The 16,471-nt window shown below is 38.3% G+C and overlaps 1 protein-coding gene and 1 long non-coding RNA gene across 5 annotated transcripts in view; one reads left to right on the top strand and one right to left on the bottom strand.

Moving 5' to 3' along the window:
* GLIS1 (GLIS family zinc finger 1) overlaps positions 1–16,471 on the top strand; it is a 240,837-nt gene that overhangs the window by 181,197 nt on the left and 43,169 nt on the right. For all 4 annotated transcript variants that reach the window (XM_072997638.2, XM_072997639.2, XM_072997640.2 and 1 more), the window contains 2 exons: positions 6,603–6,713; positions 9,728–9,860. In XM_072997638.2, the coding sequence (XP_072853739.2) occupies positions 6,603–6,713; positions 9,728–9,860 (244 nt within the window). The remainder of the gene's footprint in view (positions 1–6,602; positions 6,714–9,727; positions 9,861–16,471) is intronic.
* Positions 14,786–16,471, bottom strand: part of LOC144589056 (uncharacterized) — a 60,306-nt gene continuing 58,620 nt past the window's right edge. The window contains exon 3 of the long non-coding RNA XR_013544933.1: positions 14,786–14,910. This is a non-coding gene — a long non-coding RNA (uncharacterized LOC144589056). The remainder of the gene's footprint in view (positions 14,911–16,471) is intronic.

The following is a 16,471-nucleotide window of genomic DNA, read 5'->3' as shown; positions in this document are numbered from 1 at the left end:
AAGCCCCTTAATGATCTTGATAAATGGAATGCTTCCTGGTTGCTCCAATTTAGAGGGGAATGGAAGTTTTTCATTTCTTTTTACTTGTTACAAATAAAAACACAGTGCATCAGCGATGTTTGTGTGTCTGTGTGTGTATGTATGTGTGTATGTATGTGTGTATGTATGTATGTATGTATGTATGTATGTATGTGTGTGTGTGTGTGTGTGTGTGTGTGTGTGTATGTATGTGTATACTCTGTGTGTGTGTGTGTGTGTGTATATATATATATATATTTAGCAATGTCGTTTTATTTTATTGTCTTTTGTCTACTTGTTGTAAACTGCTCAGAGTGGCCCTGGCTGCCAGATGGGTGGTATATAAATAAAATACAAATAAAATAAATAAAATAAAATAAATCTTTGCACCAAAACTGTAAGAGTGAACTCATTCAGATGAAGCAATTGTTCCTCCCTCAATTTAGTTGGCTGATGGTGTTTGACACTGAATGAGTGTTGATCTTACCAGTTCTTCTGTCCACATCTACTCCTAAATTTCATTTTTCTTCTCTTTAAGAAATCAGATCACCATAAGAAATGGGTCCTAATACAGTACTAAAATTTCAGTCTGTAGTCAGTCCCAGCCTGCTTGGACGTTAGCCAGTTCTAGGGCCATAAAGAGGTACATGAGAAAACTTTGCACCCAGAATTCTGTTCATTAATTATGCTAGTGCACATCATTTTAAATTGGTTCCAACTTGGCAGTACCGAACACACAAGTGCAGTGGTATAAACAGCAAAGGCAAATCGCAGTTAGCAAGTTGCAACTTGTTTCCTTCACTGTATGCCAGTTGCACATTGAAGGATACAAGTGGCAACTTGTTAACTAATGGCAATTCACTGCTACAACTTATGCCATTGCATTTATGCTGTCATAGTTAGCCTATCTGGGTCTTTCCATGCTTTCGGAACCTCTGATCTTCTGGACTAGATTTTCCTCTCTTGGTACAGGAGGTGAGAGTTTCCAGTCTGAGCTCTTGGCAGTGGTGGCTCACTCCACTTCTAATCCACTTCAGAAATCAACTGTCTTTCCAAATAACTCTTTCAAAAGCAGTGAAGAAATCCTTTTAAAAACATATTGCATGCTAGGGTATTTTCAGTGGAATAACACTAACACTGAAATCTTCAGGCCCAAGAAGCTGTTGCTGTCTCCACTCTTTCTCTAGTAGAAAGCAGTCTCCCCTCAAAAATCCTACAGGATGTGGTTTTAAAAGTTTTGGAAAGCCAAGGGTCTTTTCCTTGTTTACCACTGTTAGTACCTATGCAAGCCTTGTGTCATCCAAAAGGAATGAAGAACACAGCACAACTGGATACATACAGTGGTACAAATCTTGTGTATGGATGAGCCCACAGTTAGTACCAAGCATGTCACCTTGGGAAGGGTTATGGTCAGAAAAGCCTTGTCGCACTTCCTTTAGAGAAGGTACCCTGAGGAGGGCTATGATAGATCTTTAAAGTGCAGGCATGTTTATAGAAGAAAAGGTCGGTGGTTGGGAACTAACAAGCATCAGCACTTTGTACTGTAGAAGGAGGTAGCCGTGTTAGTCTGTGCAAGCATTATATGTAGAAACAAACAATTTTTTAAAAAGGAAAAAAAAGAGGGACAAAAACATGGTAACATCCTAAAGACTAACTCTTCTAATATTTAATGTGCCCGTTCATGGACAAGTCAATTTCATGATGAAGTGGACTTGTCTATGCAGGCTCACATTAAAAATGATAAAAGTTAGTATTTAATGTACCAAAACGTTTTTGCCTCTTTTTTCTTTTTCTTTACCTATAATACTTTGCACTGGGCTATCATAAAAAAATAAGCTCTGAAGGAATGATAATTTTTTAGGAGTAAAGAGCAGTCAGATGAACAAGCTTAAATTCTGATATCTGGGTTTAGTATTCTGCATGAAATGAAGCTTTCCAACCATTTTCAGGAGTAGCCCCATGTGTTACACACTTTCAGTAATCCAAACTGGGGGATACCACTGCAGAAATCTATAGGACCAGCACACTCACACTAGCTGTAACTGGTGAAAGTCATTTGGCTCTAAGCAAGGCCGTTTGGAGGGTTACTTTACAAGTGGCTAATTAATTAACTACAGACTATTCCAAGGCTCTTGGTAGCCTTCACGTGTATGCACATCTGGTGCAATTATGTTGGTAGAAAAGTCAGTGGTGACTCAGCAGTTGCAGTGTTGCTACTACTAGGCTACAGTGCTATAACAGCAGCTCCCTAAGTAAATGGATGATCCCAGTAGACTACTGAAGTTTGCTTTAGCGCTGTTTTTCTGTTCAGTTAATGTGACTTAATCTCATTGGATCTTTTGGACCTTGTGTGTACCTCTTAAAATCTTTTTCCTGTATGATGATAGCTTGGGTATTATTATTATAATGTGTCACATTTCAGAGATGTGAACATGCTATAAAAATCTTACATGATTTGGCCATAATTACCAGAAGTGCAAGCTCATGATGATTGAGAAGTACCATACAGTTGGTTACACATGGTTAGAAACTTAATGTTTTTGAATGCCTGCATGTCCTTCTCTCTCTATTGCATACCCGCTCACTCATTTCCCCTTCATTAGTGTACGGATGTCAGCCAACCAAGTGACATTCTTGGTCCTCCTGACTGTCAGGAATATGTTGCTGGCTTATTAGCCAACAAGCATGCAGAAGTAAATCTGAATGTGTTATGTTAAGTAAATATTTATTGGGTGATATCTAGAAACTATTATAGGATACCATGCTCCCAATCCAAAATAAAACAGAATGGCCCAAGTACTCAGAATTTATATTGTCATGTTACACCAATACTTAGTTTTCTTTAGTACTTAAGGGTTATCAGAGTAATGGAATGCATTACTCTACTATGTGTCTCTTTTATACTTGGGAATTCTCAATGTTCTGGTGTAACTTCATTAACCTCAAGTGTGTCATACTTGTTACTCACTTGAGTACTGGGAAACTGAGATAACTAGGGATAGTGTAAACAGATGAAGTGCTAGCAATGAAATACTCTGTCCAATATACTCTAGATTTTTTTAGGTGACTAAAATTTCACCTAATGGTTAGTTAGTTGAGAATGGTTAATAATCTCAACTAAATTGGCCTGGTCATGCTAGCCTCTGCTACACTCAACCCACCCATGAAAGCAAAGAAGACTCTTTAGGTCACCTAAACTTCTGGTCTAAACCTCATAAAAGTTAATAGCAAGAGTCCTTCCTTTGTCTTTTTGGAAGAGGTGAATATGCGGTTTAGTGTTTGGCTGGGTGTTTATGGGGCAGAAACTTGGCGGTTAATTGATATTTACTTTAAAACTAGCTGCACATTTCAGACAGTGCAGCATTAAGGAATGTGTAATGTACATTATGCCTTCCAAAAACAAACAAGTCAGTCAGTCAGTCACATTTTCCAAACCCAAGCATACTTACAATAACAATGTTTTATTTATTTGAAAGTCAGTTTTAGAGATTTGAATTTATAATTACTTCTAAAATGTGGCTCTTTTGAAACTTAATATACCATATAGGATGCACCTTTTTGAAGTTTAACTTCTTGACGTTAATATAACTGGAATGACTGGGAGGGAGCAGATTAACTTGCCTCACACAAATCATTTTGTAGACTTCGTGGTATACTCAGAACCGGGTCCATCTATCTCTGTGTTATTTTATGTGTTATTTCAGCAAGCTCCTTTAACTAACTTACTTGCTTTCTCTCTCTCTCTCTCCCTCTCTCTCTCTCTCTTTGCTGTCTGAAATATTCCTATTCAGAGAAAAGGTACAGTAATAATTTTGACTAACATTTAATCTGTGTTCTAGTTTACCTTTCTAAACAAATTTTAACATTTTCTTTGCTGTTTTCACAGTCCACATAACTGAGCTTTTATTTGTTCATACAATTGGTCCTCTTCATTTCTCCCTAAAAATTCAGTCCTTTTGTTTTGCTTTTGCTCCTTGAGTATAGGTGCAAGGAATTAGAGTTTGTCTTGCATGCTGGTGGTAAGTCCTCCAAATGCATGTAACAGAAGATTCTCAGTGTATGAAACAAACCCTGATTCCCTTTATATGCCTGCTGTGTAACTGAATCCTGTGTGAAAGTGAAATTGAAAAGGTTTAGACTTCTATGGATGGACATTTTCTGATGTATAGTCCTCATCCTTAATAATGTGCTACCATAGCTGGGAAAATACTCTGCCCAGTTAATTCCACTAAGGAATTGTTTAATGGTTTCCATCATCCTTCCTCAAATTTCAATTCTCTGTGTGTTCCAGGCGCTTTCAATAAATTGACTTTCATATGTAAGTTTCTGGGTACATATCAGGTTAGACTTTGGAGCCTTGAGCTGGTGAATGATCTTATTATTTCTTTGGAATTTTCCTGCTGGTAAAGGAGCAGGACTACTTATTCCTCTGGAGGCGTCTACAAAGAAAAAGGATTTATATGGACTGCTTGGTTCTTATTGGATGCATGTGGAAGTGATTTGAGATTCCAAATGTAGGTCAATCTGTCATTTATCTTCTCTGAAAGGAGAATCTGTAAATAATTACAAAGACCTGTTAGAATGTGCTGGTTTGATCGAATAGCAGATTATTAGGTTAGGGTTAGGTCTAGGGCTGTCCTAGAAACAGGATAGAAATTGACCTTTTAAAGAACAGATAAGAAGAGTGCTTTTCCATTGCTCAAAAGATTTACTGTTATGATTTCAGTCAGGATTGTTTAATTTTGTCAAAAAGAGCAGAACTGTTCTATAACCATGAGGTCTAATGAAGAGATTGGTAAAAAAACACAAAACTATACTGGAAGATATAGCGTATTAGTATAGTTGCCTGCTTGGTAGAATGACAATTGCATAGGCCAAAATCCTGTTGCACAAGTACACCTGCAGGCATGCTGATGTCAGCAGCAGGGAAAGATTTTTGATAATTAAAGACTTAGTCAGTTCTGGGACTTCTCAGATTTGCATATAATCAGTTTCATCACATGAAAGCAGTGAGAGGTTTGGGATGGAAGGAGGATGTATTTGCCTACTGAAGAACTCTATTAGTAGTAGATATTACTGACAGGGAAAGATTTTTCAATAATTGGACTTCTTCTGTATCATAGCTTTTGCAGCTTGCATGCAATAAAAGTGACCGCATGGAAGTCAGAAAAGCTGTCTCACAGAATGAGGAAATTTCCCCCTGCTGGTGATGTCATCAGTCTTCTGCAGGTGTAAGTTTATGCAACAAGATTTTGAACATGGAATAGTAATGATCAGGATACATCATAATGTCTATACTGTTGACTGAGTAAATAAATAAAAAAATGGACAAGATACCCATTTGTACAGAGTAAAGTGAACTTTAAAAAACTTCAACAACAACAACAACAAACAAATTAGACTAATCTAATTGTCAGGTTGGTTAAAGTCCTGGTGCTGATTCATATCTTAGTGTATCTTGAACTGAACAGTGTTACTGATGTGCTGTTGGAATGGTTAGAGACTTTGTGGAAATGCTATCTGTATGACCCAATGGTTCCATTGTTCATAGGGACACAACAAAGTGTAGTATTAAACAAATGTCTCCATTCCTGTATAGCTTCTGTGTGTTATAGAGAGAAGATGTGCTTCTTACAATGAGTGAGAAGAACAGTAGAGAAAAATACATTGAGAGTTTATTTTATGGACTACAGGTCTCAAAATCCCACAACCATGCCAAAGACTTTTTATTATTATTTTTAAATAAAACTTATAATTTCTGGTAAAATATTTAGCTATTAATAAAACATTCTGTTAAGAGCCAACGTAGATGGCTCTATACCGCTTTAACTAGTGGAGAGTCAGACGCAGACTCAGGAGAACTGAGTTCAAATCCCTGCTGAACCATGGAAACACAGTGGGCAACGTCATTGGTAAACTATTCTTTGAATATCTCACATACCCCAAAAGCCATATTAGGGTTGCTGTCCGTCAGAAGCAGTTTGATGGCATTATAAAGATGGAATGTACATTTTTGCGTTATAGGTGCATCCAGCTCATGTTATTCAACAAACATTAAATGACTTGAAGTGTTTTCAGAATTTTGACTTATCTCAAAATAAAAGTGATTGCTGGAACAGCTCTGGGTTTACTGTATCTGCTCATTGCTTAGCCTCTTATATGCAGTTATAACCACCATTTTTAAACTGAGCAAGCAAGTTTAACAATATGTTCGCACAACACCAACATTTTATGTTCTGAGTGTAACAGTTCAAACATTAAGGGAAGTGTTTCCAAAGTCAATGTCTTTTTCAAATTACCTTTTAAAAACCATTCCTTCTTCATATGATTAGTTGACCAGATAGCTTAGTGGTTTAAGTATCTGGCTGGGGAGTTAGAGGTTGGGTGTTCTAGTTCCCCACTGTGTTTCCTGGGAGAAGAACCAGCCTGTGTAGCCATGGAGTCCTGGAGCGCCCCCAGAAAAAGGAAATAGCAAACCACGTCTGTTTATTCTTTCACTGAAAAGCTCTGGAAAGAGTAGCCATAAGTTGGAATCAATTTGATGACACACTATTAAATCAATTATTTTCTCCACATGTTTACAGAAACCATATGCCTGTCAAATTCCTGGGTGCGCCAAACGCTACACTGATCCAAGTTCCCTCCGGAAACATGTGAAGGCACATTCTGCCAAAGAACAACAGGTGCATAAGAAGGTAAGACCAGCAGTCTGAGTTGTAAGTGAATGCTTACCTAAAGTGTCTATTTGGATGATAAATCATTTGTCTTTCAAGGATTTTCACTGCAGAGAAATTGCATTTCTTTTTTAAAAACCTTTTAATGTTCCTGTATCTTAAGTCACATCATTTCAACATTATTTTAGATGCAATAAAATTGATCACCTGATCTAAGCAATCTCCACTGATCAGCTGGTTTCTGATTAAATACTGAGCCTGGTCTAATTAAACATATGAAAAAAACCTGAGCAAGATCACCATCTGAAGACTGGTAGTAATTGAACCATGCTCGCGTTCACAGGTTGATGGTCAGTACCTTTATTAGTACCATATATAAACGTACAAGATATCCAAGTCTTTGAGTTCTCTCACTCTTCATCAGGTTGTGTGGTTAAAATTGGAGAGATCCAGACAACTTATAAGTTTGCCTATATAAAACGTTTGCAATTGACCCTAATAAAGGTATTGCCGGATTTTGGATTTTATTTTATTCCTATGGATCAACATAGCCTAATTTTTCTCTTTTTTTATGCTCTTGTTATCTTAGATATTATGTTTCTGTCTTACTTTTCTTCATGGATCTGATTCGAGCCCTTAAACACCCAGAGAACTTTCCTTGTTGGATATAATATAGATGTGGGGGGGGGGGGGGGAATGCTGCATATATTTATCTGTTGTTGTTGTTGTTAAAAGGGCTCTGAAATCTACTGAGAAATCAGTATTGAGTAGATTTCTTTATTTTTGAGTCTCCAATAGTTTCAGAGACATTTTGCCCTTTTATTATGTGCAATATATCTAATAAACAAATCATTTCTTATTGTTCATCTATTCATCCATCAAATGTGTGGCTTTGCATTTTGCTTCTGCTGCCCATATGAGGAAAGTATTGTAAGGCCTTAGAGCTGCAGTATAGTCTAGTGAGACCCCTATACAGTGGGGTCTTGACTTAAGAACGGCCCGAGTTAAGAACATTTTGACTTAAGAACCACTCTCATAGGAAAATACTGACTTGACTTACATACTTAGATTTGAGTTACAAACTGAAAAAAACCCACGTGGGAGGCAGGGAAAGTGCAAAAAGTGAACTTTCAGTTAACTGTTGGCCAGTGAAAAGGGTGCCTGTCTGCTTCCTCAATCCTCCCAGCGTTTAGAGAGTGGACTGGGAGACAGTCTTCGGACTGCCTGGTCCTGTACTGCCTGGACTGTATTTTCCCTGCCTTCCCTGAACCTTTCTTGACCTAAGAAAAAAATAAACAAAATATCCCCCTCTAGTGGTCAAAGGCAGAATAGCAGCTTCCCATTAGTTTCTATGGACGGAAAAGTGCAGATACGGATCAAATGGTTCTCAATGCATTCCTATGGGAAATGCAGATTTGACCTGAGAACTTTTTGACTTGAGAACTGCCTTCCAATACGGATTAAGTTCTCACGTCAAGACCCCACTGTAGTAAAGAAAATATATCTTCAGACATTGATTAGATTAGCACATCTTTTTAAAAACTCTGGGTACCAGAATGGATAATTACAGAGTCTATCAACAAAAATGTTGATATCATTTCTGGATGGTTCTTAATGGCAGTACAGTACTGTGTACTGTATTAAGTATCTCAGTAGTATAACCTCGATGTCACAGGAACATAGATGGCAGTACTGGGCCGGAATTTTCCACAGCTAAACGTAGCTAGAATGATCCAGGGACAAGGTCTTATTCATGTAATGTAAAGCCTGTAAAGTGGCATCAGCAGTATTTGTTTAGCTGCAGTGGGATGGTTGCAGATTAATAAAACTCTAATTTTAAAAAATGTATAATAAAGACATATCATGGCCCTTACCATCTGTGTCACATGGATCTTTTTTTTAAACTAGGACCTTACAGAAAGGCAATCATACTAAGCTCTCTTACATCTAGTTTATTATTATCTAGTGTGACCGGCAGGGTTGTCTGTTCCAATCCTGTGCAAGAGGCTAGATTTTTTGCATGTAAGCTCTGCATACCACTGTTGAGCTACAGCTTTACCCGATGTATTTAATTCTAACCTTTGTTCCAGCAATGTTATATCAAGGAACTCTAGAAGTCTGTTAATAGAGCAAAACAAAGCAGTTATTTAGTAGTTGTAGTTTAAAATGTTATTGGCTGCAGCTGCTGATTGTGATCCAGAATCCTCAGTCGCTTGGGTGGGGAAAGAATGCCTGTAGGACAGAATGTTAAACCAATTTGCCTAGATCTTTTAGTTTAGAATAACTAAACTAAACAAGCCCAGGAGAAGGCAGAATGCACAACCGTAAACTTCAAAACAATAACCATTTCTTAACAGTCACAGCATTGGTTGGTTGTTTCTGTGTAATTTGAGCCCTGTGTTATGACAAAAGTTTGGCAACATCAGAATGTTTGAAAAAGAATTAGAAATGGTATTTTTTTTCCTTAATTCTTCTCTCCTGGTGCTTTTAATATTATCAACTTTGTGGTTTGCAAAGAGCATGCTTTGGACACTTTTGCCAGTGCATTAATTTGCATGTAAAACAGCTGACAAATTAGCAGTACCTCTTCTGCATTACTTAAAGCCCACCATCTTGCCAGCTCTAATCTGATAAATGCAGACACTTCTTCTTCTTTATAAAATCTCATTCCAGTCATTACAGAAATGATGCAATTCTTTCAAGAAAAGGAACCCAAGATACTTAGGGAAGTGCAGCTAAATTACTCCGTAAAATTTTGAAGAGCACAAGGGTACATTATGTTTCTGAGAATCTAACTGCCAGCGGTTTCAGATTAGCACACATAATCTGTGCACTCATGGAAACCTAAATGATCTCTAATTAGAAGCACTAAGCACCTAATAGATCTTCAATTACTCCAGTGCTGGAAACAATGGTGTTTTGTTTCTCCTTGCTATATGTAGCCTGTAAGCAAAAATGGCATATGCATCCAATTAAGTGCACTTTAGTTCTGCACTTTGAAATGAAAATCTCTTTGTTTTATCCCCTTCTTATAGCTAAACTCGTGCTCTGATGCTGAACAAGACATATTGAGTGAATGCTTAGCTATGCAGCAGCTTCACCCTTCTCCGCAACACATATTGGATGGGAAGTGTGGGCGATCAATGGGCCACCATGACCTGATAACAGGTGGGAGTATTTCTTATAAATGCAATACAGCATACTGTATGCCATGGAAGCCCAGACTTCAAATTCTCATTCAGCCACAAAACTCATCAGATGGCCTTGAGTGAGTTCAACATATTGTGAACCTTGAGCGCCCCCAGGGTTCTGTAAGGCTTTAATGATATATTGAAGTGTCACAGGGCAAGAAAATTATATTGCAAAGACAGGCTGAAATCTGAGGTTATAAAAATGTCTCTGCAACCAGAGTAAGACTGAAAGAATTAAATAACCCTGCACTGCTGCAGATAAAAGGAGTAGATAACCGGCTGGTGGTTTGAAAGCATCTTCTGAAAGAGTGTGTTTGCAGCTAGTGGCATTCCTGTGAGTTTTAGATTCTGACAATGCATGTTCATGTATGTTGATTCGCCAATAGTAAATAATTTTCCTTCTGGCAAATTCACAATTCATCTAGCAGTGCAAATGTGAATTTACCATCAAATAAATTATTTGTTGGAGAAATCATTCAGGAAGTATTATTCTAAATAGATTCTTCATATACTTCCTTCCATCCTAATATATACAGTACACAAGAGAATACTCTCCAGGATGTGTACTTTTAAAGAAGCTATCCATTTGTAACCATTTCCTTAAGAAATGTTCTTATTCACTATTTATGTCAAAGTTTACCCCCCCCCCCCCCCGTTACAGCAGCTCCATTGGCTGCCAACCTGGTTCTGGGCACAATTCAAAGTGCTGCTTTTAACCTATAAAGCCCTAAACGGCTTGGGTTCAGGCTATAAAGACTGTATCTCCCTTAATGAGCCTGCTTGGGTGTTAAGATCATCAGGGGCAACCTTTTTCTCAGTCTCACCATCCTCACAGGTATGTTTAGTGGGGACACAGGTGATTGCTTCCAGACTTTCGACCTCCCTCTTACAGGAGGCCAGGCTGGCCCCATTTTTGCTGCCCTTCCGCAAGCAGGTGAAGACCTCTCTTCAGGCACGCTTTCCTTTAATGACTGGCTATCTAAGTTGGGTTGTAAAATCAGCATGATTAGTATTTTGTTGTTTTAATAATGATTTTATTTAACATTTTTAAACATAACGTATATTTAATTCTTTTTTAATATTTACTTTAATATTGTTTTTCCCTGTCTCTTTTAATGATGTAAATCACCTTGGGTCATGTGAAGAAAGGTGGGGTAAAATATTTTAAATAAATAAACCAACTAACCAACCATGGACTACGACTTGGGCCATGAGAAAAGTCAAGGGATCATTCTTGTTCATTTTTCCATAACCATTGACAAGAACAGAAGGAAATGCTTACAAGAATGGGAAAGATGTTTGAGATAGACATAGATAATCCCTTATTTTTCAAGAATTATGCAAACAGTAAAATATCAGATAAAATGCTTCATGAGCCAGATGATCATAATAGTAGGGAAGACATTTTTCATGGTTAGTCTTAAACTACAGATTACAATGTCTCTTTAGTAGGTCTATTCCTTGTTTTTAATTCAGCAGCAGTACTAAATCAGGAGCAAGCCACTTTCCCAGTTGGTGACCTGCATCACTCCAACCCATCACTGATGCCACATGACCAAATGTAGTACAAATAAAAACAAAATCAAAACAATTAACTCCTAAAACACAGCACATGGGTAGTGCGTAAATAGTGAACAAAGTTATTAACACTCAAGTAATTCTCTCAGAATTGCTGACCAGCTTCTGGACAAACTGTGCACATGTTGTATACTTGTTTTAAAGGAAAATATGTATAATATGTACACTACACAGGAATTTTGATTCCCAAACACTTTACTAATGTAACTTTCTAAATGGTGGGAAAGAAGTGGGTATAGGGTGGGTTGCCAAAACGTGGGCCTAAATGAAAACCTTGCCCTTGTTGGGGACTTTCATATCATCCCTTTTACTTGAGGCACTTCTCTGTGTGCTGCTCTCATAACTTCCATTGGTAGTGTCTTAAAAGACCACATTTGTAAATCTTTTGTGACATATTCTTTGTAATTACTGTTTGTAATACAGGTGAATGCAAAGAATGGTCCACAGATTGCATATATTCCTCCAAGTTTTTTTTTATGATTTCCCCCCTCCCCCAGCCCTGTAGACCCCTAAGCTCTCACTCATTGGAAAAAAAATTGTTTGGGGGTTTAAAAGTATGTTTTCAACTCCATCCCCACTGCCCAAACAAAAATGGAAATAGCCACCTGTCCATCTTCTGCTTCAATTTTTTTAGTGGGGTTCCCCCACGCACATTCTTTCAAGGGAAGGGAAGTCTGCAGTGAGCTTTGCAAGCAGAAAATTGTCCTGAACAACTTACTGGGATTTGATTACCAAAACCTTAGTAGGTTAGTCACATAGCTTTAGTTTTAGTTTTTCAGTGTGTCATCCTGTGGTTGATTATTACATTTTTACCTGCAATATTATGGATACATTTAAGGCCCTAGTGCTGCATATTTTCTTGACAGTTCTCTTTTCTGTGGAATGTAGACATAATTTCTTGTCAAAAATAATGATCAGCACTTTTTGCGAACAGAGTTGTATATTCTGAGGCTTCATTTTGGTATAGTGAGAAACCTGAGGAATTAAGTGAAATTCACAAGCTAAAATTTTATGAATAGTAAGTCAGAGCCTTGTCGGCAGGTACAGGCACATTATGGGTGGGATACCCAACTGCCAGCAGAGGGATAAGGTGCAGAACAAAACATAAAGATGTTCTCCTTCCAAGTTAGTAATTGGAATCAACAGGTGGGTCTCAAGTAGAGGTAGAATTCCATTTGAAAGTTTACATTAGTAAAATGTTTTGGAACCAGAATTCCTGTGTAGTGTACCTACTAGACTACACAGTCTTCAAAATATTATGTGAAGTTGAGTCCACTGTATAATGCTTCCTTTTATTACACTTGAAAATTTGTTTATCCTGGGTTGTTTTCTCAAAGAAACCACAGCGCTAAGATACAGAGTGCTGCACCATTGGGATTACTTGGATTACGACGAACCTTTCCTCCTTAATTCAGGCTGCAGCATATTTTAAAGTTGTCAAGGATGAAGGTTAACACAAAGAGAGCAATAGGTTATAAGTTTCCTATCTCTTGTACTCAGCTTCAACAGAAGCTTGTGCTTAGGCAGAAGTACAGAATATATGAGAAATATGTTCTGTTGAATCACACTGCATGTATCCTACAATTCTGTATTGTTAAGATTACTAAATTTTAAACATTCATCACTGAGACTTCAGGATATTATTTAAGAACGTAAGAAGAATCATTTGAATGCTTGTCTAGTCCAGAATGTTGGTGTTGTCGGTGGCCAATCAAAGATGCTTCTGGGAAGCTGGGAGACAGTTTTATCAAGGAAGTAGTTGTCTAATGGCCTCTTCTGACATACTGCTTATCATGTTTTTTTAACTGTGGCTTTCCTCAGCACCAGCTGTTGTGGTACTTGGTTAGAGACACCAGGAGTTTCAGTTCAAAATGTTTGGAAGGCACTAGGGAATGCTGCAGCACACACACTGTGTGTGTTCATTTCCATGACAGCTCTGTGTGTGATCGTTTATTATTGTTGCCATTTTGTTTTTACAACTGGAAGTGAAGACTGAGACACAAATTACCTCCTCAGATCCTAACAATTAATTTGCATTCAAGTGGTATATAAACTGAGATCTATGACAGCCAGGTCTTACAGAATGACGCGTTTAATTGGGAAGTTGCTTCAGATGGCAGGTTGCTTTGCCTCAGACAAGGTAAAGGTTAAATGTAAAGGTTCCCCTTGACAATTTTTGCCCAGTCTTGTTTGACTCTAGGGGGCAGTGCTCATCCCCGTTTCCAAGCCATAGAGCCAGCGTTTTGTCCGAAGACAATCTTCCATGGTCATATGGCCAGTGCGACTTAGACACGGAATGCTGTTACCTTCCCTCCGAGGTGGTCCCTATTGATCTACTTGCATTTGGATGCTTTCGAACCGCTAGGTTGGCGGGAGCTGGGACAAGTGACGGGAGCTCACTCCGTCACGTGGATTCGAACTTACGACTGCTGGTCTTCTGACCCTGTAGCACAGGCTTCTGCGGTTTAGCCCACAGCGCCTCAGACAAAGTATGGCTCATATCACACTAAGTCCAAAAGTCCACCTTTTTTAAAGAATCTGAAGCTTTTTGTGTTCCCATTAACTAACAGGAGAAAATGAACAATTAATTATAATATTTAATGAAAGTTGGCAACACAGTAGTCTTTATAAATGAATGAAGGCTGCTAATTTTTAAGAACTCAGGGCAGGACCTTCTATGCTAGTGACCCTTAAACTTCAAAAGTATTTTATTTGTAAGGGATGTCTGTAGCTTTTTCAGTTCTTCGTGGAATTGGATCCTTTTGAAGAAATGAAGCCTGATTACATTCAGATAGCTAGATGCAGGGGTGGGGGGGTATATGTAAGTTTTGGCAGACAAGGGTTTACAAATGATGACATGCTGGTTTTGTAGGCAGTTTTCTTCAAAAATAATGCCATTAAGTTGCTCAAATATAAGTAATTGTAGATTTCAGAAGGATATAAATAATTTCTTTATTTTGAATGATTTTTGTTGTTGTTAGTTTCTCTTAAATGTTAGTACAAACATCACGGAAAGTATGGCACCCTTGATCATAACACTGTTAAGAAAACAGGTGACATTTTGTTACGCGTGCACACATGCAAGCGCGCGCACACACACACACACACACACACACGCAAATCTACTCTTAAGAAAGCAGTACCATGTAAAGTACTATTATATGCAGGACTCAAGCTAAATTGAACGTTCAGCCTTCACATCTGAAAGATAGGATGGTCCACACATAGTTTGCTGATAATTTAATTGGAGTTTTCTCCCTTCTCCTGCTTTCCAGAAACATTAATAAAGGGAGTTTGTTTGAGGGTGTTTTCCTCAAGCAGCTGCTTCTGGAAGGGTTATAGAATTACATAAAAATCCACAGTTATGCAGACCTACTCTGGCCTTCATCTCAGGACAGGTAGCTGGAGATTTCTGTCCCAGTAGGTATTCATCATTACTTTGGGAGCTCCTGCAACAGAAAGGAACTATATTCTTGTTCTTGTATTTTTTTTTCCATCTGTAATCTCACTCTACTTAATAAAAGTTGCATCACTTTTCACACACATTGCTTGATTTCTTTTCAGCCGCCTTCAAATCTGGTTGATTATGCACTGTATGGAACAGGCCTTAAAGAGATTTGTTCTAAAAACAAGTCCCCTGTCTGCAGTAGGTTGTTTTTTTTTTTTGTTGCATAGCAGGGTTCCCCCTCAAACATTCTTTGATACAATGATGAATCCTCAGAGAGTAACAGAACCTACTGTTTTAGACAATGTGATCCTTCTCTCTCTTTTTTTTCCTTCCGAAGAGTGAGAAGCACATGTCCTCATGGTACTTTTAGCTTTTTACCTCACTCCCCTTACTACTTGATGCCTTCGCTTCTCTTCCAGAAGGCACATGCTGGCAAGGGCAGGCTGCCTGTCAGCAACAAACATAATCTGAAGAAATGGGGGGAAAAATCTCCCAAACATTAAAAAACAAAAAAGAGGAAAGACTTCAAAATAGAAGCAGGCAAGCAGTCAGCAATCTAAAATGGAGAAAACCCGAACCACAGCACAGGATACTCTCACTTTAAGGAACAGTTGAAGCGAAAAGAGTATTCCTCACTGGCTTCCAGGCCTTTTAAAGATTCAAAATTCCCAGCCACCTCTTTCTGGACACTCTGATTGGCTACTGAGAACCCTGGTGGTGAGACGGTTGGATGAAAAATTTCTCAGGCAAATTGACAGATAAAGGGCAAAAAAAAAAAATGACATGGAAGAGGGAATATGAGAGAAACCCAAAACTTTTGTGTACTTCTCTTTTGTGACCATTAATTGTTTGTGTTTAAGAACCTCACTTTGGAAATTGAAAGAACAAGAATTACATGAAAGTGAGTCTCTTTTGTGTTTGGGGCCTTTCATTAAAGCAGGAAAGGCCCGAACCTCATCTGGAGCTTCCCTCTTCAAAGGAAGGTAGTAATGCCCTTCCATCCTTGTGCTACTAGCCAGAGAGAAAATGCTGATGAGGCTTAGCTCAGGACTTGGTGAAACTCAATAAGGGCTTTACAAGTCGGCTGTTTTAAGTGAATGATTGCTGGGGAGTTGTAATCGGCAGCCAGCTGCTGAATGGACATTTAACAGGAATTAGTGCTGGTCCTCACAGCATTCCAGAGTGCTCCTGGTACTTCTACGGTTGCAGACACACAGTTGTGAAATGCTTTGAAAGTAGCGAAACATCTCCTGTTAAATCCCATCTCAGAAGCACTATGGCTAGCAGTAAAGAGAAGAATCCTGCTGAAATCACTTCCCTGGGTGGAGAGAGAAGAAATAGCTATTAATGGAACCTCCTGTTCCACATCCCACTTGCGTAATAGTTTACTTTTATAGAGAGCTTGGTTGGGATAGGAATGTATCAGTATTAAGCTGACTGATTAGAACTAACCCACCTCGCTTTGGAGAAGAACCTCATTGATTCAGGAGCCATTCAAAGCTTTTGGGGATTTTTCCAAAAAGCACAGATATCCCTTAAGTCACAACAATTCACCAAACATA

This window comes from Pogona vitticeps, chromosome 4, assembly GCF_051106095.1.
Source record: "Pogona vitticeps strain Pit_001003342236 chromosome 4, PviZW2.1, whole genome shotgun sequence".
Lineage (NCBI taxonomy): Eukaryota > Metazoa > Chordata > Lepidosauria > Squamata > Agamidae > Pogona > Pogona vitticeps.
This window is presented reverse-complemented; position numbering and strand designations above follow the sequence as displayed.